This window comes from Lontra canadensis, unplaced genomic scaffold, assembly GCF_010015895.1.
Source record: "Lontra canadensis isolate GAN:19392208 unplaced genomic scaffold, GSC_riverotter_1.0 scaffold88, whole genome shotgun sequence".
Classification (NCBI taxonomy): domain Eukaryota; kingdom Metazoa; phylum Chordata; class Mammalia; order Carnivora; family Mustelidae; genus Lontra; species Lontra canadensis.
In genome coordinates this window covers 3,246,808-3,268,724 of record NW_022631082.1, presented here as the reverse complement: position 1 = coordinate 3,268,724, position 21,917 = coordinate 3,246,808, and the positions used below count along the sequence as shown (strand labels likewise).

General features: G+C 56.3%; 3 protein-coding genes across 5 annotated transcripts; 1 reads left to right on the top strand and 2 right to left on the bottom strand.

Moving 5' to 3' along the window:
- Window positions 1-1,666: 1,666 nt before the first annotated feature.
- Window positions 1,667-8,950, bottom strand: NDUFA7 (NADH:ubiquinone oxidoreductase subunit A7). The gene is made up of 4 exons (XM_032883818.1): window positions 8,837-8,950; window positions 8,362-8,411; window positions 5,193-5,342; window positions 1,667-1,856 (listed from the first exon to the last, which is right to left on the bottom strand). Exons 1-4 carry the CDS (start codon window positions 8,885-8,887, stop codon window positions 1,766-1,768), a joined length of 342 nt encoding a protein of 113 aa, XP_032739709.1. The 5' UTR covers window positions 8,888-8,950; the 3' UTR covers window positions 1,667-1,765.
- Window positions 8,951-8,973: 23 nt separating this feature from the next.
- RPS28 (ribosomal protein S28) lies at window positions 8,974-10,029 on the top strand. The gene is made up of 4 exons (XM_032883817.1): window positions 8,974-9,092; window positions 9,189-9,236; window positions 9,625-9,758; window positions 9,953-10,029. Exons 1-3 carry the CDS (start codon window positions 9,054-9,056, stop codon window positions 9,745-9,747), a joined length of 210 nt encoding a protein of 69 aa, XP_032739708.1. The 5' UTR covers window positions 8,974-9,053; the 3' UTR covers window positions 9,748-9,758; window positions 9,953-10,029.
- A 312-nt stretch (window positions 10,030-10,341) lies between these two features.
- KANK3 (KN motif and ankyrin repeat domains 3) lies at window positions 10,342-21,464 on the bottom strand. 3 transcript variants are annotated; one of them, XM_032883814.1, is made up of 12 exons: window positions 21,397-21,464; window positions 18,675-18,806; window positions 18,321-18,382; window positions 16,163-17,470; window positions 15,984-16,083; window positions 15,563-15,781; window positions 15,374-15,458; window positions 14,657-14,873; window positions 11,325-11,467; window positions 11,005-11,205; window positions 10,823-10,921; window positions 10,342-10,447 (listed from the first exon to the last, which is right to left on the bottom strand). In XM_032883814.1, exons 3-12 carry the CDS (start codon window positions 18,352-18,354, stop codon window positions 10,370-10,372), a joined length of 2,484 nt encoding a protein of 827 aa, XP_032739705.1. In that variant the 5' UTR covers window positions 18,355-18,382; window positions 18,675-18,806; window positions 21,397-21,464; the 3' UTR covers window positions 10,342-10,369. The 3 variants fall into 3 exon arrangements, with proteins under 3 accessions (XP_032739705.1, XP_032739706.1, XP_032739704.1); XM_032883815.1 differs by lacking the exon at window positions 18,675-18,806 and having other exon boundaries at window positions 21,397-21,428; XM_032883813.1 differs by lacking the exons at window positions 18,675-18,806; window positions 21,397-21,464 and having other exon boundaries at window positions 18,321-18,624.
- Window positions 21,465-21,917: the final 453 nt, after the last annotated feature.

Genomic DNA, 21,917 nt, shown 5'->3' with positions numbered 1-21,917 from the left:
AGTCAAAGGTGTACAGGTGCAGAGGCAGGTGGAAAGCTGACAAACAGGACTGTGCATGGCAGGGGTGGGGAGTGCCCCATCTTTGAGGCTCAGAGGTCTCTGGGGTGCAGGGATAAAAGCTGAAGACGCCGTGGATCTGTAGTAGTTAGGCGGACTCATCAGCTGTCAGGTTCAATGTCCTTGAGCCTAGCAAGTTCTTGTCCTTCCATTCCTGTTTTTCTGCTGAGGGGGTGTGGCATCATCCATGATCTCCCAGGATTGCTCCACAAAGAGGCCGAGATCCCCAGAGCGTTCAAAACAGTACCTAGCGCACAGAACTCAGTTGTCAGACCTCCTTCCCACCCCCACTCCCTTGCGAAACTTCAAGTCTGTGTCACCAAACTATTCAGAAACCTTCGATGGCATACCTTGCCCGCAGTCTGTGGAAGCCCTCAGGGCAGCTTCCTTATGACCTCAGGACACCCTGCCCAGACTTCCTCTCCCTCCCAATCTCTTTCCTGAATCTGACTCAGCCTTTGCTCCAATTAGAGTCCCACCTCCTCCAGAAAGCCTGCCCTGAGGGCTGCAGCCTGGAGTTTTCTCCCAGGGGAGCTTTTAGCATTTGTATCGCCAACTCTGAGGCTCCAAGATACATCCTGCCTTGCTCTTGGCTTCCAGAGAGCAGGGCAGTAGCAACACCCGGATCTTCCTACATCTCCTCACCTACTGAAGGACTGTGGGGGTTCTTCCGCAGGGCAGCCATGACACGCCCCCAGTTGAGGTCCCTACATGGCTCCCCATTGTTCCTTCGGACAGACCTGGTTTATTTTTCTGGCTTTCACTCAACAGCTCATTCCTCTACAAGGACCAGCCCCTTCCTTTCCTAGGCTGACTCCACCTTGCTCCCCAGGCCCACAATGAAAGGTTTCTAGTTCATGGGGTGCGTGGGTTTAAGCCTTTGCCTTTGGCTCAGGTCATGATCTCAGGGTCCTGGGATCTAGCCCCGCATTGGGCTCTCTGCACAGTAGGGAGCCTTCTTCCTGCCCAACCCCACCTCCGCCCCGCCCTGCCTCTCTCTCTGCCTGCCTCTCTGCCTACTCGTGATCTCTGTCAAATAAATAAAATCTTTAAAAAGAAAAAGAAAGAAAGAAAGGAAGGAAGGAAGGAAGGAAGGAAGGAAGGAAGGAAGGAAAAAGGAAGGTATCTGGTTCAGGAAGGCCTTTCTTCACCTGTCCTAGGTGAGCCTTCTCTGGAGTTGCCCTGCTGTCCTCAGTCACCCCCACGAAGCTGCAGGGCACTCAAGGCCAGATGGGGGCAGCCGTGGAAGGGCACTGGCTGGTGTCTACATGAGCAACAGCAATGGGAACTCGAGAAACCTAAGGGAGCAGCTTGCGTTCAGCCTTGGGGTCCTTCAACGTTAGTGCCCCCCAAACACCCAAAGGTCCTAGAACCCAGCCTACTGCTCTCTAGGTTAGCCAGGCCCCCAAGAAGGGACGGTGACAACACTGGAGCCTCTGGACCCCATGGCATCAGACTCGGTGCCCAGTGACAGCACGTAACCCTGAAGCTCAGGGACCCCTCTCCCTCCCCCGCGCCCTGAAGCGCTGGCAGAGAGAACAGAATCAGCACCAACTTCCACAGGAAATCCAGGAAGTCGTACGCAGCTTCAAAAAGTCAGAACCAGAAGTGACACTAGAGAGCTGGGTGTATTTGTCATAAATTAGGTCACGTTCTCCTCGGAAGGAACACACGGAGGGGAAGCACTCAGGTGGCCCCGGGAGCAGAGTCACAGGTAAGGCTGGTCTTTGGACAGCTCCCACCTCTTCATGGGAGGGGCTGGCGACACAGCCTTCTTCTCAGTGGCAGCTGCAGCTGAGCTGGAAGGGAAAAGAGACTTTGGTTAGAGCCAGGTCTCCGGAGAGCAGCGTGGGCGGATCTGAGGGAGCCCCACACCTGCGCCCAGCAAGACCATGCCTGCCGGGACTGTGCGCAGGCCAGCAGGAGTGTGTTTCAGAATGCCCAGACGCCTTCACTGGGGTCCCCCAGAGGGTCAGCCAACCCTCACTGGGAGCTGGCCAGCCCCCTTCCCACCCAACCCCCCACTGAATGCCCAGTCAGCCTGCCCTGGCTCCTGAGCTCAAAGGCAGCCATGAAGAGCTGGCCGCCTCCTCTAGTACCCCCTCCCACTTGTGGCCCCAGGGTGGACGAGCACCTGACTCCTGTTGCCCCCAAATAGGATACTGGCAAAAGGGCCAAGCAATCAGGTGACGGGCGCCCACGGCTCTCTCCCCATCGGGTGCTGAGCACTTGACACGTGGCAGGAACTGCCCGTGCCCCGGCAGAGCGCTAAGACCCGGCCTCAGTCTAATGCGGCTGAGAGTCAAGTGCAATTGGTAAATACTCCGTTTGGGGCGCTCGGGTGGTTTAGTCGGCTAGGCGTCTGACTCTTGGTTTCAGTTCAGGTCATGATCTCAGGGTCCTGAGACTGAGCCCTGCATCAGGCTCCTGGCTGCGTGGGGAGTCTGTCCCCACCACCCTGCCCCCGACTCTCCCCCTACTTGTGTATGCATGCATGTGCCAGCTCTCTCTCTAAAATCAATCAATCAATCTTTTAAAAAAAAAAGAGGAAGAAAAAAAAAAAGAATGCACCATTTGACCCAGAGTGAGCCCCAGGAGAGACACTAGCAACAAATCCAAGGAGGGTGCCCCGAGACACCCAAGCCCCTGGGCCCCTGGTGCCTCAGGCCAGAGAGGCTGGTGCACGGTCAACCAACAAGGGAGAGGAGGCGGGTGGGGAGGCTCTCTTGTGGAGAAGACCCCCAGGAGCAGGGGTTCCAGGGCTGCCCACCCTCCCAGGGGTCTGAAGGAGGTGGAAGAGGCAGAAGTGGCCTCCCTAGGAAAGTCAGGCATCCCAGGAGCAGGTGAGGGGCTGTGGGGGGAACTGGGTAGTGTGCCAGTCTGGTGCTGGACTCTGGAGAATCAGAAGGTAACAAGGACCATGACATTGGTCATTCACTGAGTTCTAACTACACAGCAGGCCTTGCCCGGCCTCATCACCTTACAGATCTCGTCACACTGCAAGCCCACCATTCCATTTTACAGATATAGAAACTGAGGCTCAAGAAGGACGGAACAGGGGCGTCTGGGTGGCTCAGTGGGTTAAAGCCTCTGCCTTCAGCTCAGGTCATGATCCCAGGGTCCTGGGATCGAGCCCCGCATCGGGCTCTCTGTTCAGCAGGGAGACTGCTTCTTCCTCTCTCTCTGCCTGCCTCTCTGCCTACTTGTGATCTGTCTGTCAAATAAATAAAATATAAATAAATAAATAAATAAATAAATAAATAAAAAAGAAGGACGGAACACTGGCTGCAGACCATACGATGAACCGGCTATAGAGCCCAGACACCACTGGGGGTCTGAGCAAACTGGTCTGAAATCCTGCTTCAGCTCCCCACTAGCTGTGTGACCCAGTCAGGTCACATGGCCTCTCTGTGCCTCGATTTCCTCTTCTGCAACAGGGGCCATCACTGCCCAACTTGTGGAGGGGTCAGTAGGCAGGCATGGCACTGACTCCATCCTAAAACCCTACAAATATTAACTATGAAGATTAAACTTCCTAACAACTCTGCTATAGACTCAATGTTTTGTGCCTCCCAAACTCCTGCTGAAATCTCAACCCCCAATGTGACGGTATTTGGAGGCAGCACGCTTGGGAGGTGATTAGGGAGGAGGCCCCGTGAACGGGATTAGTGCCCTTACAAGAAAGCCCAGACACCCCTTACCCTTCCACCACATGAGGACAGAGCAAGAAAATGCCATCTGCATATCAAGAAGAGTGCGCTTGCCGGACACGGAACCTGCCAGCACCTCAATCCTGGACTTTCCAGCCTCCAGAAGTGTGCGAAAGGGGTTCCTGTTGTTTATAAGCCGCCTCAGTCTATGATATCGTCACAGGAGCTGAGTGGACTGAGATACACTCCCTAAAGTAGATACTATTTTTTTTTTTAATTTATTTATTTGACAGACAGAGACCACAAGTGGGCAGAGAGGCAGGCAGAGAGAGAGGAAGAAGCAGTCTCCCTGCTGAGCAGAGAGCCCGATGTGGGGCTCGATCCCAGGACCTTGAGATCATGACCTTAGCCGAAGGCAGAGGCTTTAACCCACTGAGCCACTCAGGCACCCCTAAAGTAGATACTAGTATCATCCCCTTTTATTTGAGAGAAGGCACCTGAGGCCAGGGGCCAAACTGGGTTTTAAGGGACCTGAGATTTTCACGATCCTTTCTTTGGGGCACCTAGCTGGTTCAGTCGGTGAAGCATCCGACTCTGGATTTCGGGGTCATGAGTTCAAGCCCCATGTTGAGTGTGGAGCCTACTTGAAAAGAAAATACAATTCTTTCTTTAAGAATAGTTCAAAGAAAATGTGGTTGCATGTGTGTATATATATAAACACACACACACACACGTACACGCACAAAATGGAAAACTCCTCAGCCATAAAAAAAAGAAAGAAATCCTCCATTTGTAACAACATGTATGGACCCTGAGAGCACTACGCTAAGTGAAACAAATCAGAGACAAACAATGTAGGATCTCACTTATGTGTGGAATCTAAAAACCAAACAAAAACTAAACCAAACTCATGATACACGGAACAGACTGATAGTCACCAGAGGCAGGAGACAGGTAGGGTGTAGATGAAATGAGTGAAACAGCCTGAAAGGTACAAACTTCCAGTTAGAAAATGAGTCAGTCCCAGGGGTGTACTCTACAGCGTGATGACTGAGTTAAAATACTCTACTGCATAGTTGAAAGTTGCCAAGAGAGCAGATTTTAGAAGTTCTCATCACGAGAAAAAAAATGTGTACCTCTGTGTGCGTGACAGATAAGGAGACTTACTGTGATCATTTCACAATGTATGCAAATACCAAATCTTTACATTGTGCACCTGAAACTCACATAGTGTTATAGATCAATTATGCCTCCATTTCAAAAAAAAAAATTACAAAAACAAGACCTGGGCTTCTCCCAGAGCCCTTGATGGGAGCATGAAGCTTCATTCGCTTTGTAGGAAATGCACCCCAGGCTGGGTGGGGATTAACAGAGCTCTCCCACGAAAAGCCCCCGAAGCACAGTTCCTGACACAGGTGACGCTCGGTGGGCCCTTGAAAAGCACAAGCAAGAGAAAGGGCTGGTTCCGGACCGTGGGGTCCTCACCTCTCCGCAGGCTTGCCTGACGCCAGTACCTTCTGGGAGGACATGATGACTGAGGGCGGCACAGCTTCCCGGCGGCCATCGCGAGTGCAGTAGTGGTTATTGGAGAGCTTGTGGCTGGGGCCCACGGGGAGCTTGGGAGGAGGCTGAGTTCTGCGGGAAAAAACATCACCATTGAAGCAAACAGAAAATCACTTTAAAAATTTTTATTTATTTGAGAGAGAGCGAATGCAAGTGTGCACGCTCACATAAAGATTCTCAAGCAGACTCCCCACTGTGCACAGAGCCCAACATGGGCCTTGATCCCATGACCCCAAGATCATGACCTGAGCGGAAACCGAGAGTCGGACGCTTAACTGAGCCCCCCCAGGCAGCCCTAATATAAAGTCACTCTTCCTGGCTACGCTGGCCTGGGCCACCTCCATCACTGCTGCGGGCCAGGGCAATTCCTTGATCCACTGTCGTGGATGCATGGCTAGGCAGGATCCAGGGCCCTGAAGGAGGTAGCAGTCTACACTTCGGGTGTGAAAGTGCTGGAAGGCAAAGCCTAGATATGCCCCAAATGTATGGAGGACCTTTTCTGAGGCTTCTCAGGGAAGGGGGCAGCCCAGATTGGAACACCAGGCCTGTTCCCACTACACCATGGCCCAAAGCTTCCATCTGGCCTCACTTCCAGCTGCAGGACAGCCCCAGACCTCGTGTGTTTTGTGTTCTGAGGGTCTTTGGTCCCAAAAGCCAGGCTACAGAACTCCTGGGTTTCTCTTATCTCAGGAACTCTGAAGAACCCTGCTGGGATCAAGGCTTATTACTCAAAGAGCACCTTGTCCTCTGAAGTCTCTGCATTTCCTGCCTGGTCACCAACACTATAGCCAGGGCTGGATAAGCGAACAGAGCTCTGCCCTGGGTTGGGCTAAAACCTAGGGTGAATTTACAAAGAAGCCAGGAGCGTAAAATGGAAATGCTAACCTCAAAACAAGAGAGAAGCCTCCCCGGAAAAAATAGCAGAGAGGAGAGGCAGAGAAAATAGGAGAAATCATAAAATCACCGAGTTTTCATTCAACCATGTTTTACAGTAATTGGTTTAATTAATTAATTTACAATAATTGGTTAGCTGTTTTGCCAGGATTTAAGTTTTTCTTAAAACAAATAACAGCCATTATATTAAAAAAAATGAGAAATATATATAAAAATATAAAAATTTCATATTGAAAGCAATATCCTGGGGCACCTGTGTGGCTCAGTCGGTTAAGTGTCCCACTCTTGGTTTTGGCTCAGGTCATGATCTCAGGATCCCCACATCAGACTCTGCGCTCAGTATGCCTCTGCCCTTCCCTCAGCTCACACGTGTGTGCACACTCGCTATCAATCAATCAATCAATCAGATCTTTAGAGTAAATAAGTAAAAGCAATATTCTGGGGCACCTGGCTGGCTTGGTCAGTGGTGCGTGCGACACTTTTTTTTTTTTTTTTTAAGATTTTATTTATTTGACAGAGAGACATAGCCAGAGAAGGAAAACAAGCAGGGGGAGTGGGAGAGGGAGAATCAGGCTTCCCGCTGAGCCGGGGGAGCCGAATGCAGGGGGGTGGGGTGGGGGGGGTGCTCGATCCCACAACTCTGGAGTCATGACCTGAGCCACAGGCACACGCTTAATGACTGAGCCACCCAGGCGCCCCATGCGTGTGACTCTCGATCTCTGGGTTGTGAGTTCAAGCACCATGTTTGGTGTACAGATTACTTAGAAATAAAAGCTTAAAAAGGGGGAGGCACTATCCCGTGTGGCAGTTAGAATTTGCTTAACCCCTAGAGCGCAGATGACACCCCCCCACCCCCGGTGGGTTGGCCATAGCCTTCTGCCACCTAGCAGGAGGGTTAAGAACCACATGCCCAAGAGACACACAGGAATCACTAGGGGGCGCCACAACCCTACAGAGGTTGTAAATTTTATAAACCCTTTTCCTCAACTGGCCTACCAACTACCCTGGATAGAAAGCAACTTCAAACTTCTGATATTTGGAATTAATTTTAACAGAGAGACATTCGCATAAGTTTGGTTATTCAAATGCTAGTTGTCTTCCTTTCGCATTAATTCTCAATGGCTGCCTTACCTTCGCCTACTCCTCCGACTTCCAATATACTGATATCCCTCCTTCCCTCCAAGTGTTCCAGCCACAGACCTCCTTCCTACTTCTGGCTCTGACGGGCCTCAACAGCCTTGGCACATACTGTTCCCGCTGTTCAGAATGTTCTTTCAATCATGACCGTTTGGCTCATTACTGAGGTCATTCAAATGTCAATTCCAGAAAAAAAAAAAGACCTTTCCTGACCACTTGACCTAAAGTAGCCACCCCCCAGCTGACTCTAATTTAGTTCGTCTTCAGAGCATTCCAGAATGCTCTTTACCTGTTGCATTTATTTCCCTACTATATTTTTCTCTTTCTAGAACTTGAGCTCCGTGAAAGGAATGGGGATAATAACTTTTCTTCTTGGTCTTGGTATCCCTGAGGACATGGCAGGGGCTTGTAAATATTAATTTTTGTACATTTTAAATGAGTTTGGAATCACGGCACTTCTGGGTTCAAATCCCAGCTGTCACTTTCTAGCTTCTGAGTGACTTGAAGAAAATGATTGTCTCTCTGAAACTCACATTTTTTCATTTGTAGCTTGGGGATGATAACCCTAACTGGCAGGACCACACTGAGGACCCCACAGCTACACAATCCCCACTCTGAATTCATGTCCAAACTGACTGTTCCACCAGCAGCCGGCTGTGAGTACAGGAAAGATAAAAGCAAACCTCTGCTTCCACAGCCTGCCAGGGACCGGAGGCAAGATGCCGGCCCAGCAAACCCGCGGCCGAAAGGAAAACGCATTTTGTCCCCCATGTTAAGAATAACAGGACAAAGCGGCGCCTGGGTGGCTCAGTGGGTTAAGCCTCTGCCTTTGTTTGGCTCAGGTCATGATCTCAGGGTCCTGGGATTGAGCCCCACATCGGGCTCTCTGCTCAGCGGGGAGCCTGCTTCCCCCTCTCTCTCTGCCTGCCTCTCTGCCTACTTGTGATCTCTGTCAAATAAATAAATAAAATCTTCAAAAAAAAAAAAAAAAGAAAGAAAGAAAGAAAAAAAGAATAACAGGACAAGGCCAGAGTGTGGGCAGCGAGCGGGGCTTGCTCACCGCTTGGAGATCTCCTGGTAGCGCAGCTGCAACTTCGCCTGCAAATCGTGCTGGGGGGGGGGGGGGGGGGAGGGGAAGGCAGTCAACCCGCAGGGTCCTCCAGGAGAGGAGAGAGCGAGGGAACAGGGCATCCCAGGGGTGGAGAAGGGAAGGTCGGACGGAGATGGTACAGGGATGTGGGCCCTAGAGGTGAAAAGAAAAGCTAAGGCCGGGGCCTCAAAATACAGAGCTAAGAAGGTCCGGGACTAGACAGAGCTCAGTCCAGAATGGGTCCAGGGCTGGGGTGGAGGGGGCTGTGTTTGCTGAAGCAGTCACGAGTTAGGGGTCCCGGGCTGAGACACGGGTTCCGACCTAAGGGGATCTCGGTAGTAAAAGCCTTAGGCCCAAGGGTGCAGGAAGAAGGTGACTAGCGGGAACGGGTCCAAGGCGCACGCAACCCTCAGCCTCCCCGTTTGGCCCCTTCCGCCCGGCGCACCCCCGATGCCCAGTTCCGCAGCCGCTGGATGAAGCGAGTGGCGGACGCCATCTTCCGTTTGCGCTGAAGGACGCCGGTGACGTCTCTACCGCGAGGGCTGCTGGGAAGAACGTACGCGATCTCGCGAGAGGGTGGGCAGGCGGGGCTAGGATGTACTATAAAAGGACTCCTCGGAGCACGTGACCTCTCTCCGCCCGACCGCCGCCGCGCCGCCATCATGGACACGAGCCGTGTGCAGCCCATCAAGTTGGCCAGGGTGAGGTGGGGAGTCCTGTTTTGGGGGCCCGGGATGAAGAGAGATGGGGTGGGGGGCTCGGGCTGCCCAGATCTGATCCCAGCTTCTCTCCGCTAGGTCACCAAAGTGCTGGGCAGGACCGGCTCGCAGGGACAGTGCACACAGGTGAGCACGCGGGTGGGGACTCCCCAGGTCTGAAAACCGGAGTCCGTATATTCCAGGACTCTGACGTTCCTCTTTCTCGTGGCTTAGCCCGCCCCAGCGACCTCTTTGTGGCTCCATGCCCTGCTGAGTGTGTCCCTCTCCCGAACAGGACCAGAGCTGCAGCTGTCCCTCCTGGCGGCTGCTCTTCCCGCTCGAGAACTTTGTTCTCCGCGACTTGGCTCTATCGGGTTTCTCTCCTGGCTCTGCTCTGCCTCTCAGGCGCAGCCCCCTTTTTAAATATTTCTGGGTGGGTCCCATCACGTCCTTTGAATCGAAACCTGTGGCCCAGCCCGCGGTGCCTATCTGCGGCTCGCCCTGACTCTTTGGCGTCCTCGCGGTGGCCCCGTAGGTGCGCGTGGAGTTCATGGACGACACGAGCCGCTCCATCATCCGCAACGTGAAAGGCCCCGTGCGCGAGGGCGACGTGCTCACCCTATTGGAGTCAGAGCGAGAAGCTCGGAGGTTACGTTGAACTTGGAGCTGGTGAGTGCAGGACAGGGGTGGGGATCGGCAGGCCGATTAGACCCTTCCTTGGTGGTAGTAGGGAGGCTTCCCAAATTCATGGGGTGAGAGGCTCTTGGGGTAGGAAGTGTAGAAAGAGGCTACTGAGATTTGGAAGACAGGGGAGGGAGTTGCTGGACGGCCCCTCGGTATCTCATGTTTGGATCTGTTTACAGGGTCCTGGATATCTGGGTCGGCTGCTTGCTCACAGGGATGATCTGCATATATTAATAAATCATTTGTCTGGCTCTGAGTAAGGCTTATGAAATCTTCTAGAGGGAGCCTCTCCCACCTTTTGGCCTCTGGTGAGTTGGGGGCAGGGGTAACTATGTGTATGTGCCCCCAAAACAAGACACAAGTTGAGTTAGTAATGTTTTATTCTGCAAGTGGGTGGACTCAGGGTCCTTGTCACTTTCCAGCCCCTTCCTCACCCCACTGGTCCAAAGTGAGTCCCTCCTGAGCACTGGGTCATCTGAGCCTTTCTCGGCCCACGCTAGCATCTGGATGGCAAACCCTGGCCCTTGCTGTGCCCCAGAGGCTGGGATGGAGGAAGGAACAGTCTCTCCCAATCCAGGTCCAGGGTGCCAGGCTGCTCACTGAGTCTGGGGGTCTTCTTTATGGTCACTGTGTTCTCCTTCCTCAGGCGCAGCTGTGGGGGACTCAAGGGGTGACTGGGGAAAGGTGGGGGAGGGGTCCTGTCAGTTACCCGTGGGCAGGATTCCCCTCTGGTGGAAGCCTCTTGGCTGCGGTAGCAGGAGTCCCCTGACAGGGAAGGTGGGAGCTAGGTCTAACAGCTCCCACCTGATCGTAGATCACTTCCCCTCTGTGACCTGGGGGCTCGTGACCTGTGACGTGGTGCGTCTCACACATTTTGCAGGGGGAACCTCAGCCACATGCAAGGGGTCAAACCCAGGTTCCCCTGACCCTGGGTGCTTCCCCAGGAAAGCCAGAAAGGAGGCCTCCTTCCCGGGGCACACTTGGTATGCTCTGTGAAGCCAGCGTGTGGCGGGGGGGTCTGGTCCCTGCAGTCTAGGGGCTGCACTCACCGGGGACTGCGGCCGGCCCGAGCTCAGGTGCGCATGCAGCAGTGCAGCCACCTCGTCCTGCTCGGCCTCCAAGGCAATGGCCAGGGCGCTGGTGCCCTCCTGAGGGACAGTGGGAACAGTCAGGTCCCTGAACCAAGGCATGGCTCCCCTGCCATCCCCAAGTCAGCCCCGTGGTGGCTCACATTGTCCAGGAGGGCTGGGTCACAGCCTGGTTGGGCCAGCAGCAGCCGGACAGTGTCCAGGCGCCCGTACTCGCTGGCACACATCAGCGCTGTGGCCCCATCCGCATCCTGGGCGTTCACATCTGCCCCGCATGCCAGCAGGGCTGCCACCATGTCCTGGCAGCCATGGCTGATGGCCAGCATGAGGGCTGTCTGTCCTGTCTGGGGACAAAGAAGGGGAAAGGGCTGTGGGGGGGAGCGGCACTGGAGGAAGGGAGGTCAGAGACAAACCCAGAAGTGACCCCACTAGACAGAGAGCAAAGGAAGAAGTGTCCATGCACCTGGCTGGCCTTGGCATTAACGTTGCCCATGTGGAAGAGTCTCTGAACCACAGCCATGTCCTCTTCTCGCCCCACAGAGGTGAGTGCAGCCAGCATGAGGGCTGTGTAGCCAGCCCGATTCTGGCGGTCAACCTCGCAGACCCCTGGGAGAGTGGAGGGGGTCAGTGAGCCAAGATGCTGACACCCTCAGCCCAACCTGGTTTACTCCCTTCCCCATACACACAACAGGTTTGCCGCCAGTATAAGGGGGGTAGTCACTGGTCATGAATTTACTATTTCCTCTGCCTCTCAGGCTCTCCCTGCCAAGAACCACATGGCTCTGTGCTCTTCAGGGTCTGCTCAAATCTCTGTATTTCAAGCTGGTTCAGACTTGGCTTTCTGCTGTATCTCCCAGACCTAACACCTGTCCCATAGTACATCCTCAATAAACCAGTGTTCCTATTTTTGTGGCTATCATCCACCAAACCAATAACATTGCCCACCCCACCCCAAGAACTATGTTAACTTGGGGCACCTGGGTGGCTCAGTTAAGCATCCAACTCATTTTTGGCTCAGGTGGTGAGATCAAGCCTGGTGTTGGGCTCTGCACTGGGAGTGGAACTTGCTTAAGAGTTTCCCTCTGCCCCTGCTGCCCCCGCTAAAAAACAAACTAAAAAAAGAAGCTATGTCAACTGGTTCCCCTTTATGTCCAAATCCACTCGTTCCCATGCAGATGAAGAGGAATTCGGCTGGGTCACCTATTTAAGGCACTCTCACATCTCCCCATTGCTCCTGGAATACAGGCCACTGTCCACCATGGCTTCTGCAGCTGTCCCCTAACTTCTGTCCCTTCCTCTGGAACCCTTTCTCCTCCAAGACTGTGTTACATATTGAGTTGTGTCCTACCCCCAGAGCTACAAAGTCCTACCTACCCCGTACCTGCGAATGTGACCTTAATTGGCAATGGGGTCTTTGCAAATGTAATCAAGTTAAGGTGAAGTCATGAGGGTAGGCCCTAATCCGGTGTGCCTGGTGTCCTTAGAAGAGACCCAGAGACATGCAAGAGACCACGTGAAGACAAAGGCAGAGAAGAGAAGCTGCCATCGGCCACGGGATGTTGAAGATGGCAGGTGGCAGCCAGGAGCTTGGAGAAAGGCCTGAAGCAGATTGCTTGCTGGGAGCTCCTCAGGAACCAGGCCTGCCTACCTGGATTTTGGACTTTGGGCCTCCTGAACTACAAGAAAATGAATTTCTGTTTTCTTAAGCCACCCACGTTGTGCTATTTTGTTATAGCAGCTCAGGGAAGGAGCACTGAACATGAACACTGGCTCTGTTTCCTTTGGGATCATCCCCAAGGATGATAGTGACCAGCCATCACAGCATCTCCTCTGGGCACAGTTAGCAGAGTGACTTGCTGTTGTCCCCCCACTGTTTGGAAAGTTCCATGAGGCTACAAAAGCTTGGGGAGGTCTGAGGCTTGGATCAGGGTCATGGAGTGGATGCCCTGTAGAGAGGGACTCAAACAATGGTCTGTGAAGAAAATGGGTTAAGTAGTATGGAAAGGAGGAGGGTGGGTTTCCTAGTCCTGCAGCATGCCCTGTAGGTGTTCACTGCCCCCACAAACTGCTGTAACACTGGTGGAGTGTGCTGGAGTGGGGAGGGGCACATAGAAACAACCAGAGTGGGGCCTCTGCTGGGTAGCGGGGGTACCCATCTTCCCCTGCCCTCTCCTTTCCCCTCCTACCTGAGGCCTTCCTAAGCCAAAGGATCACTCCATTTGATTTCCTCTAGTTATGTTTTGCTGTGGCCCTCCCTATTTGTAATTATTTCATGTTTCGACGTGATAAATTGTCCATCTCCACTCCCTGTCTCGCCATAATGCACGTGCTCACAGCCATTCATTCTCATACATTCATGAGCATTTGCTCATTCTTTGAACTGACACTTGAGGGTCTACAGGGCTCGGTGCTGGGGCCTGCCATGCAAGTAGGGTGAGGTGAAGGAGGGCCATGGGGAGGACTTTGAAAAGGGACATGAGGGCGAACAAGGAAGCAAGGGATGTAGCGGGCATTGATGTGGAGGCAGGGGGGGAAACAGACAATGGTCCTGTGATGGCCAAGGGCTGTTAGGACCGGGCAACTGGAGAGCTGAAATGTTGGGAGGTGAGAGCTGAGAAGATATTGGAGGGGGCGTGGTTATCAGTGACACCAAGATCTTAGGGTGACCTTACAAGTGTAAGCTGATGTAGGGCGGAGGTCAAGGTGAAAGGAGCAGGGGGTCAAGGAACTGAGAAGCCTGGAGGTGGTGGGAGTGATGCTTCTTGAGGATCCTGAAACTGGGGAGGATTCACCTGCAAAGAGGAGCTGCTGACCCACAGCTAGAACGGGAGAGGAAGGAAGAGTGACCTGTGTTTGGAGGGAGATGCCAGAAGGGGTGGAGGGAATAGGGGTCTGATGGATTGGAGGCTCCAAGGTAGGGCTGAAGGGGGAAGGGTCTGGAGGTGGAGATGGGCAAGGATACACAGCCACGTCCAGCCCAGTGTGGAACAAACCCGACGTGGGGAGTACGTTGAGGACTCAGGGTCCTGGGGCAGGGGAGGGACCTGACAGCAGGAAGAAGGGCTGCTTGTGACTGACAGCCAAGCCGGCCTTGCTGGTTGCTGAAGCCCCGCCCCAGCTCCCTTGAAGGGAGGAGATGCCTTCAATCGCGTATTGTCCTTTCCTCCCAAGCTCAAGCTCCCGGTGCAGCTCAGAGCAACTGTACCCTTCCCCAGGTCACCAAGATCTTCAGAGATGGGACAGACCTGTGTGCCTGGGGGCATTGGGCCGGGGAGGAAACAGCAGGGCCTGCCTGGGCCTGCCGTGACAGTAAGCCCCTCCAACGACAGGCCACAGCAGATACTGGACCTGAAGGATGACACCCAGTCTGTCTACTGCCCTCTGTCCCCTCTGCTGTGAGTCCCCTGCGGAAAGTAGCTGTATGTGGGTGGCCCACCCCCACCCCAGCACGGTACTGGAACCTAGTAGGCTTTCAGTATATGTCTGTGGGCTCAGGAACACCTGGGTGTGTGTATCTCAGCTCCAGAGGGGGAAAGCTGGGGAGAGAATGAGCAAGCAAGTGGCAGGAGATAGAAATGGGTAAAATGGGGAGTTGCATCCCCATTTCCCAGTTGAGGAAGGTAAGGCTGGTGACACTAATTCCTCTAAATTTAGGCCAACCTAACTTTAAAGCCGGGTATTCGGCAAAATGAGAGGCAGGGTCCGGGTGGAGAGCTCAGAGCAGAGAGGCCTAAAGGCCCTTGGCAATCTGCCCAGGACACACGGATCCTCTAACCCTGGGAGGAAGGTGCTGACCGGTATCCAACAGCAAGCTCGAGATGGCCAGGTTCCCGTGGGACACGCTGTAGTGCAGGGCTGTGTTCCCGTTGCCATCGGCCAGGTTCACCACGTGCGCCAGGAGCTCGGGTCCCAGGCGCGCCACCGCGCCCAGGACCCCCGCCACGGGCTCCGCCTGAGAGCGCCGCTGGCTCGACACTCGAAACCACTCCTGGGCCACTAGGCGCGCCGCGCCCTGCCGGGACCGGAGGAAAGACGTCAGAGATGGTCCAGGCTGTGGGGGCGGGGAGGGCGTGGGGGCGGGGCTGGGAATCGAGGCCGGGGAGGATGGTCGCGGCTTGTCTGAGGGGGTGCGTGGGGCCGCACCCTTTCGGAGGAGGGAGTACAGCCAGTGCGGGTCCCAGGCTCAAGCCAGCAGGGGTCCTCCCCTCTGGGAAAGAGCCTGTGGGAGAACCTAGAGTGGAGGAAGGCGGTGAGAGCCTGCCTTTGGGGAGTATGGGGGTGGGCTTGGGGCGCACCCTTTTGGGGGAAACAGGGAACACTTCAGCGATATTCCTGTGGGTGGAGATCCCTTTGAAAAGCCTGGGATCAGAAGTCTTGGCGCCAAGGGGTGGAACTTGGAACCGCCCCCCACCCCAACTCTAAGAAATCCGATGCACTTCCCCAAGAGGGCGTTAGGGGAGGTCCTCGGTGGGGCCACGACTCCAGGTGTGAAGGGCTCTGGCTGGCACTCACGCCATCGCGGGTGATTCCGCGGGGCCGGCTCAGCTGTCGCTGCAGCGCTGCGCACGCCTCCCTCAAACGCGGGCTCAGCTCGCACCTATCAAGGTGGTAGGGAGACGCTCAGGAGGAGTCGGAGGTGGGGTGAGTGGCAGACAGGAAAGAAAGCAGCGGTCCCCACTCTGTGTCCCTAACGCCGCTCACCTCCCCTGCGCACCAGGCTGAGGTTCTGCCTCCAGCTCGGGCACGGGCTCGGGCGCGGGTTCTGGCTCGGGCTCCAGCTCCGGGTCCAGGGCATCCCTGCCACTGTCGTCCCCAACATCCCTGCCGCTGTCCTCCCCGGAGGAGCTGCTCCTTGGAGGCTCGGCAGCACCGTCCTCGCTGTCGCTGTCACTGTCGTCCTCACTGGATGAGCTCTCGTACCTGGGGGCAGGGTGGGAGGCGGCCGCTGAGCCAGCCCTGTGGGCTCATTCTTGTGTCCTGCGCGGTGGGAGTGGTTTCCCCACTTAACAGAAGAAGAAAACAGGCTTTCCAAGAGCACACTGCGAGTCAGGGGCAGAGCCGGGATTCAAACCCCAGACTATGTCCCTGCAGGTGCTGCCACGGGGAGGGGTGAAGTGCTCACTCTCCGTTGAGGACCCCAACAAACTGCAGGCTCTTGGGTCCGGGGCTGGGCTGGGCGCCAGGTGTACCATCCCTCCTCTTCATAATGGATTTGAGGATGCCTGGCGGGGGTCAGATGAGGGTACTGAGTTCGAGTCCAGCAGCCATCAAGCCGGGGCTTAGGCAGGGCTTGGGACTCACCCGCAGGGGCCATGGCTCTGTCCGCATCCATGGGTCCCGTCGGGTTCTCCTGGCTCAAGCCAGGGTACTCGGCGGGGGTCTCGGTCTGTGTGGCCTTCGCGGCGCAAGCCCACGGGGTCTGGGTAGCAGCCTCGCGCGGCTGGGGCTGAGCCGCCACAGCTGCCGCTGCCTCCTCTTCGGCAGCCTCGCGGGCCTCCTCCAGCTCTCGCAGCCGGCAGCGCAGGAGCTCGCTCACCCCGCGCTGGTGCTCCAGGCTGGCGCGGAGCAGCTCCAGCTCGCGCTCGGCGGCCTCGGGCATCCCCAGCAGCGCCTCGGTCACCCACGCGTCCGACTCGAGGGTCTCGGGGGCCGCTTCCACGCCAGCCTCCCGGGTCTCCGGCACTGCCTGGGCCCTGGCGTCTTGGGTCTCCGGCACCGCCTGGACGCCAGCCTCCCGCGTCTGCAGCGCCCCGTCTGGGGTCCCGGCTGCGTCGGGGACCTCGAGCGCGCCCTCACTGCCCCCAGAAGCCGGCCCGTCGGGGCCATCGGCCCAGGGACTGGCCCTGGAGCGAACGCCACGCTCGGAGGTGGCGAGGCGCTCGGTGAGCCGGCGCAGCTGAGCTAGCTTGTCCGGGCGCGCCTCGGCTTCCCCGTCGGGCTCCGGAGGCCCGCGTCCTGCCAGCAGCCGCGCCTTCTCAGCACGCAGCACGCGCACCTGCTCCTGCAGCCCAGGCAGCGCGCGCGCCTGTTCCTCGAGCTCGCGCAGGCGCCGCAGAGCCCCGGCCATCTGCTCGCGCACCAGCTGCAATTGCCCGGGACCCGGAGAGGCGGGGGCGGGGTTGGAGGCGGGGCTGGGGGCGGGGCTGCTGCGACCAGATCCTCGCGGACTGCGCGGGACAGCGCGGGCGGGGCTGGGCGCGCGCTCGTGCGCCTGCGCCAGCTCCAGCCTTCGGCTAGTTTCCAGGAGCGTGTGCTCGACGCGCGGGTTACGCACGGGCACTCGCGGCGACAGCGGCGGCAGTAGGAGTCCTGAGGGCGCGCCGGGGGAGAGTGCGCCCGATGCTCCCCCATCGTCACTGGCCAGGGATTCGCTGGAGGTCCAGGCGCCTGGGCTACGCGCGCCTGCGAGGCCCGCCCGGGGTGCACGGGGGCGGCGCGCAGGCGGGGGGCCGGGGGCGCGGCGGGTGGCAGGGCCGCGCTCCAGCTCCTCCACGTACTTGAGGAAGTCCAGGTCCAGGTGGAAGCCATAGGGCGTCTCCACTGAGTAGGGCGAGCTCGGGCTGCGGGTGCCCGCTGTGGTGCCGGGGCATAGGCGAGGGCCACCCAGGTCTGCAGGCATGACGGGGTTTGGGGGGCGTCAGGCTGGGGGAGGGGACGCCCCGGGGGGGGGGGAACTGGACAAATAGAGCGCTTCCCCCGCGGCCCCACGACAAGGAGTCCTGCAGGGCTCCACCTGCACCAAACCCTACCCAACTGCCCTTGCGCGCATGCATACCCGAGGACCAAATGCCTATCTGCACCAAACAGTCAAGCAATCCCACCCTTACTGAGCACCTACTATGTGTCAAGAACTTTTCTAGGCGCTGGGGACACATGAGTGAACAAGACAGACAAACCCCTGTCCTCTGATAGGAGATAAATAAACACGATTATTCCAAATGATGCTTAGGGCTCATAATAATAACAGGACGAAATACAAGTAACCGGAGGAGGTGTGTGACTTTGGCTCTAATTGTCAAGGCTGGTTTCCTGCGGAAGGGACTTAAAAGCTGAGCCCTGACCCGAGGACGAGGAAGCAGTTGGAGACAGAAGGTTCCTGAAGGGAAACAGAGCAAAGGTCCCAGGATATAGTGAGCAGGGTGGGCTGGAGTTAACAGTGAGGTGGACAGAGGTGAGGGTACCCGAAACAGAGTGAAAGAAGGGAGAGGGAGAGGAGTCCGAGAGGTGGTTTGGGGCCAGATTGTGGGGGGCCTCCCAGGCTGCAATGAGGAGTTTCGATTATATTACACGTGTGATAGACTACCACAGGCAGGGTTGAAGCAGAGCCATGACATTATCCATGGACCTTTAGAAAGGGCTCCCTGGCCACGTGCAATGGAGGGAACGACAGGGCTGTGTCCGTACATGGGCACCACGTATCAATCCGTGCACACACACATATCCCACTTTGCACACTCACCAGGCAGGTTCTGATTCAGGGCAAACTTGGCCATGTTTTCTGGAGTAGCTGCCAGACACACCCTGGAAAATGTCCCCAGAGGGGGTGAGGCTGGGGCTGGCCCCATCCCTCTGGAGTCAGCCGGGACTCTTAAGTGAATAAACAGACCCTCATCCACCCTCCCACACACGTATGTCCTGTCCTCCCTGCTCCTTCAAGAAGCCTTGAAACTTCAGAATGAATGAATGCGGGCGTCCCCAGGTCCAGGCCTCAGCGTGCTGGGGAGGAGGAGGCAGGAAAGGCAACAAGAAGAGAGGAGAGTCATCAGAGAGCACGAGTGACTAGGTGTGGGGGCTGGGAAGGGTCATTCCAGACCTGCCAAGCTGTGTCAGTCCCAGAGCAAAATTAGAAGCTGGTGCTCTAAGGGATGAGGTGTGAACCTTCAGAAGAAGAAGGTGAGAGCTGGAAGCCCTCCATGGGCTCCGTAGAAATTCATCTGGTCAGATTCTGCATATTAAAAAAGGGACAAATGCGGAATCACTTGAATCCTTTTTTCCTTAAAGAAATGCAGACAAGATACAATTGTGCCTCTGAGTTTTTAACCAGGTCACTTGCGAGAGCCTTGTCGTCATGATGGAGAGTCGTGGGCCAGATGTACCAAGGATACAAATCAGTGGAGACCTTTCTCCCTAGGATGTCTCTAGTGGAGTGCCAGAGGGTTCTGTTCCTGGCTCGTAGGAGCTTGTAATGCAACTATAAGCAGCCAGGTTGTCAGAACTGTGGCTATACTTGGGGCCGGGGGGAACTCTTCGGGAAACATGATGGAGGCTCTACGAAACCGAGGGATGGTGGGCCACATCTCATGTGATAATTAACAGGGACAATCAGAAAGCACAGGGCAGGGAAAATGGGGTTTTGAAGAGCTCACACGAAAAACCTTTGAGGAAGGGAAAGCTGCTTGTCTTCAGTACCTACTGTATGCCCTGCCTGATTAAATGCAAGCCCCATACAATTGTGTAAGGTGGATATTATCATTCACATTTTCCAGATGGGGAAACTAAGGCACAGAGCAACCAGGTCAGCTCTCTGCGGGAAATGCCCTCAGACTGGGCTCTGCCTATCTTCCGGGGGCCCTTTGCCCACCGAGCCTCCATCACCAGGGGCCTGCCGGACCCATCTGTCCTCTCCCTGACCCAGTGCTCTATGTGCCAACCACCTGGCAACCTTGGCCATCGCCCCTCCTAACCTCCCACACTTCTGATGACCACCTCTATACCCCGACACCCACCAGCCATTGAATATCCCCTGCTCCACTGCTGGGGGGACCCTGCCACTCCAGACCTATGCCCAGTCTGTGTCCCTAAAACCTCCCTCATCCCACCCCCAGGCAGGCAGGGCCCCTTCTAGTCCTGAAGCAGCTGTTTCCTGTCCCCTTACACCGGCCGAGAGGGGCAGGCCAGCAGGGCAGCCGGTCATCAGGGAGGACGGCCCGTGCTCGCACAACTTGTTTTCAGGAAACTGCCAGGGAAGAGTTGAGTCGTGGAAAAAAACCTGGACCGACTAGGGGTCTAGGCCCGCCTCCCACAGCTGGCAGTGTGACTCAATGGGCTCAGCCCCCTCCTCTGGTGACCTCGTCACATCCAAATTTGAGGTCCTGGGAACTTAAAAAATTTTCAAAACAAAACAAAACAAAACAAAAACAGCCGTGGGCCGTCCCTAAGACCCCAATCAGCTAGAGCAGCCAGACCCAGGCGCTAGGGTGAGAAATGATGCCTCAAGAATGATAAATAATAATAATAACAACAACAACAACACTTTTGCCATTCACTATGCGTCACTCTCTACTTAAAGCAATTTGTGGGTATTAACTTTAAAAAAAAATCCTAGCTAAACACTCTGAGGGAGGTTTTCTTATCATTACCCTTTACCCTACTGCACAGATGGAGAAACCAAGACCCAGAGAGATTAGGGGACCCGTCCCAGGTCACACATGGGCAGAGGCAGGATTTTAACGCAGGTGGTTTTGCCAGTGTTTCTGCATTGGCCACCCACTTGATGGCCTTCTAGAAGCAGCCCTCCTCTGCAGGGCAGTGGCAGAGAGCCCGATGGGGTTCATCCCTCCCAGCCTGCATCCCTGCCTATCCCTGCGTGCTTCCCTAAGGGGGTAAGAGGCAGGCCCACGCCGCGGCAGCTCCAGGGGCCGGGCCGCAGCCCCACCAGAGTGGGGGCGCGGCTGCCCTCCCCTCTTCTCCACTCCCTGCAGGAGATGTCAGCTAGATCGGATCCTCTGCCTAAGACCCCCTCATTAGGCCGTCAGAGCCGACGCCATACGCCCCCGCTCCCGCCCCAGGGACTATTTCGGGACTCGGAGTTGAGATCAGGAAACCTGGAGGGTGGGGGACTCGGCGGGTAGCGCGGATCCCAGTCCTGGGGATTGGTGGGGGGGGGGTTCTTCTAGGCTTGAGGCCCTGAATGGTAGCATCCCCTAAAGTTGGAGCTGGATTCTCAGACCCCTGACGTGGGCGTGGAGGCTAATGATGGTGGGAGGGGGAGATACCTCTCCCTCCAGATACCCCCTCACCCCCAACACACACACACACACACACACACACACACGCACCCCAAGACAGCCTCGTAGAGACAGAGCAGTTTCCTGCAGGAAACGCCGCCGGGCGGTTCCATCCGCTATCCATTGTCTGCCCGCCCGGGGGCCGTCCGTCCCTCCCCCCAACCCCGTTTCCGTATCACCCCCCACACCCAGGTCCAGAATGAGGGACTGGAACTAGGTCCCCAAGCTCTCCAGGAGAGACGCCGGGAAAGTCCCGGAGTCGGTTGGGGCGCTACAGGGTGAACAAGCCCCCCCACTTGGCTCCTAAGGGCGGGAGGAGGGCCATCTCCCGAGTCCAGAGTCCCCAACTCTGCTCGCTGCCCACCTGGGGCTCCCAGTGCGGGAGGGGTCCCAGGCAGAGGACATCAAGCCCGCCCCATCACAGGGCACTGAGCCCGCAGAAGGGCAAGAGGCGCAGTACCTCTTCCCGGTACGCCCACTAATCCCCCCCAAAACCCCCATCGATGGCCCCGAAAATTGGCGCTTTACCTGAAGCCGCAGCCCCCGCCGCGCCCGCACCGGAGCCCGCCCCCTCGAAGCTCGGGGACGGGTTATCAAGGCCTCTGTCCTAAACTGATGGCGACATCAGCCAATCAGCGCCCGATGTTCTCCGAGCTGTCCAATGGTGACGGGGGTAGGCGGTGCTGGTCTGGACTGAGTTTGGGGCGGGGCTGGGGGCGGGCCCTGAAGTGACTGTCCCCGAGCGCCTGCTGGCAAGGAGGAGAAGGTAGGGGGCGGGGGCGAGCGGTGGGGGACGGCCAAATTCCTCCCAGCGCAGGACTGAGGAGCTTGGATTTGATCCACTGGGAGCTAGGGAGCCATGGGAAGACCGCAAGAGACTAACCCAATGGGATTTGTGTGTTTGGAAGAGCCTTTGGGTGGAAGCTAGAAAGACTGATGCTCATGTTACAGCGTCTGGGTGAGGTACCAATACCCTGGCTCTTTCCTACCACAGGATCTTGGCACAAGCTGTCCCATTTTTCTGAACTGTTCTTCCCTGCACATGTTCC

Excerpts from the sequence above, each read along its gene's own strand:
- NDUFA7 (XM_032883818.1), bottom strand. The coding sequence starts at position 8,887 with ATGGCGTCCGCCACTCGCTTCATCCAGCGGCTGCGGAACTGGGCATCG. Across the intron at positions 5,343-8,361 it reads TACCAGGAGATCTCCAAGCG|AACTCAGCCTCCTCCCAAGC; the intron begins GTGAGCAAGCCC and ends TTTTTCCCGCAG. Across the intron at positions 1,857-5,192 it reads TCAGGCAAGCCTGCGGAGAG|CTCAGCTGCAGCTGCCACTG; the intron begins GTGAGGACCCCA and ends TTTCCCTTCCAG.
- RPS28 (XM_032883817.1), top strand. The coding sequence starts at position 9,054 with ATGGACACGAGCCGTGTGCAGCCCATCAAGTTGGCCAGG. Across the intron at positions 9,093-9,188 it reads AGCCCATCAAGTTGGCCAGG|GTCACCAAAGTGCTGGGCAG; the intron begins GTGAGGTGGGGA and ends TCTCTCCGCTAG. Across the intron at positions 9,237-9,624 it reads CGCAGGGACAGTGCACACAG|GTGCGCGTGGAGTTCATGGA; the intron begins GTGAGCACGCGG and ends GTGGCCCCGTAG.
- KANK3 (XM_032883813.1), bottom strand. The coding sequence starts at position 18,426 with ATGGGGCCAGCCCCAGCCTCACCCCCTCTGGGGACATTTTCCAGGGTG. Across the intron at positions 17,471-18,320 it reads CCTGAATCAGAACCTGCCTG|ACCTGGGTGGCCCTCGCCTA; the intron begins GTGAGTGTGCAA and ends TCATGCCTGCAG. Across the intron at positions 10,922-11,004 it reads ACCCAGCCCTCCTGGACAAT|GAGGGCACCAGCGCCCTGGC; the intron begins GTGAGCCACCAC and ends ACTGTCCCTCAG.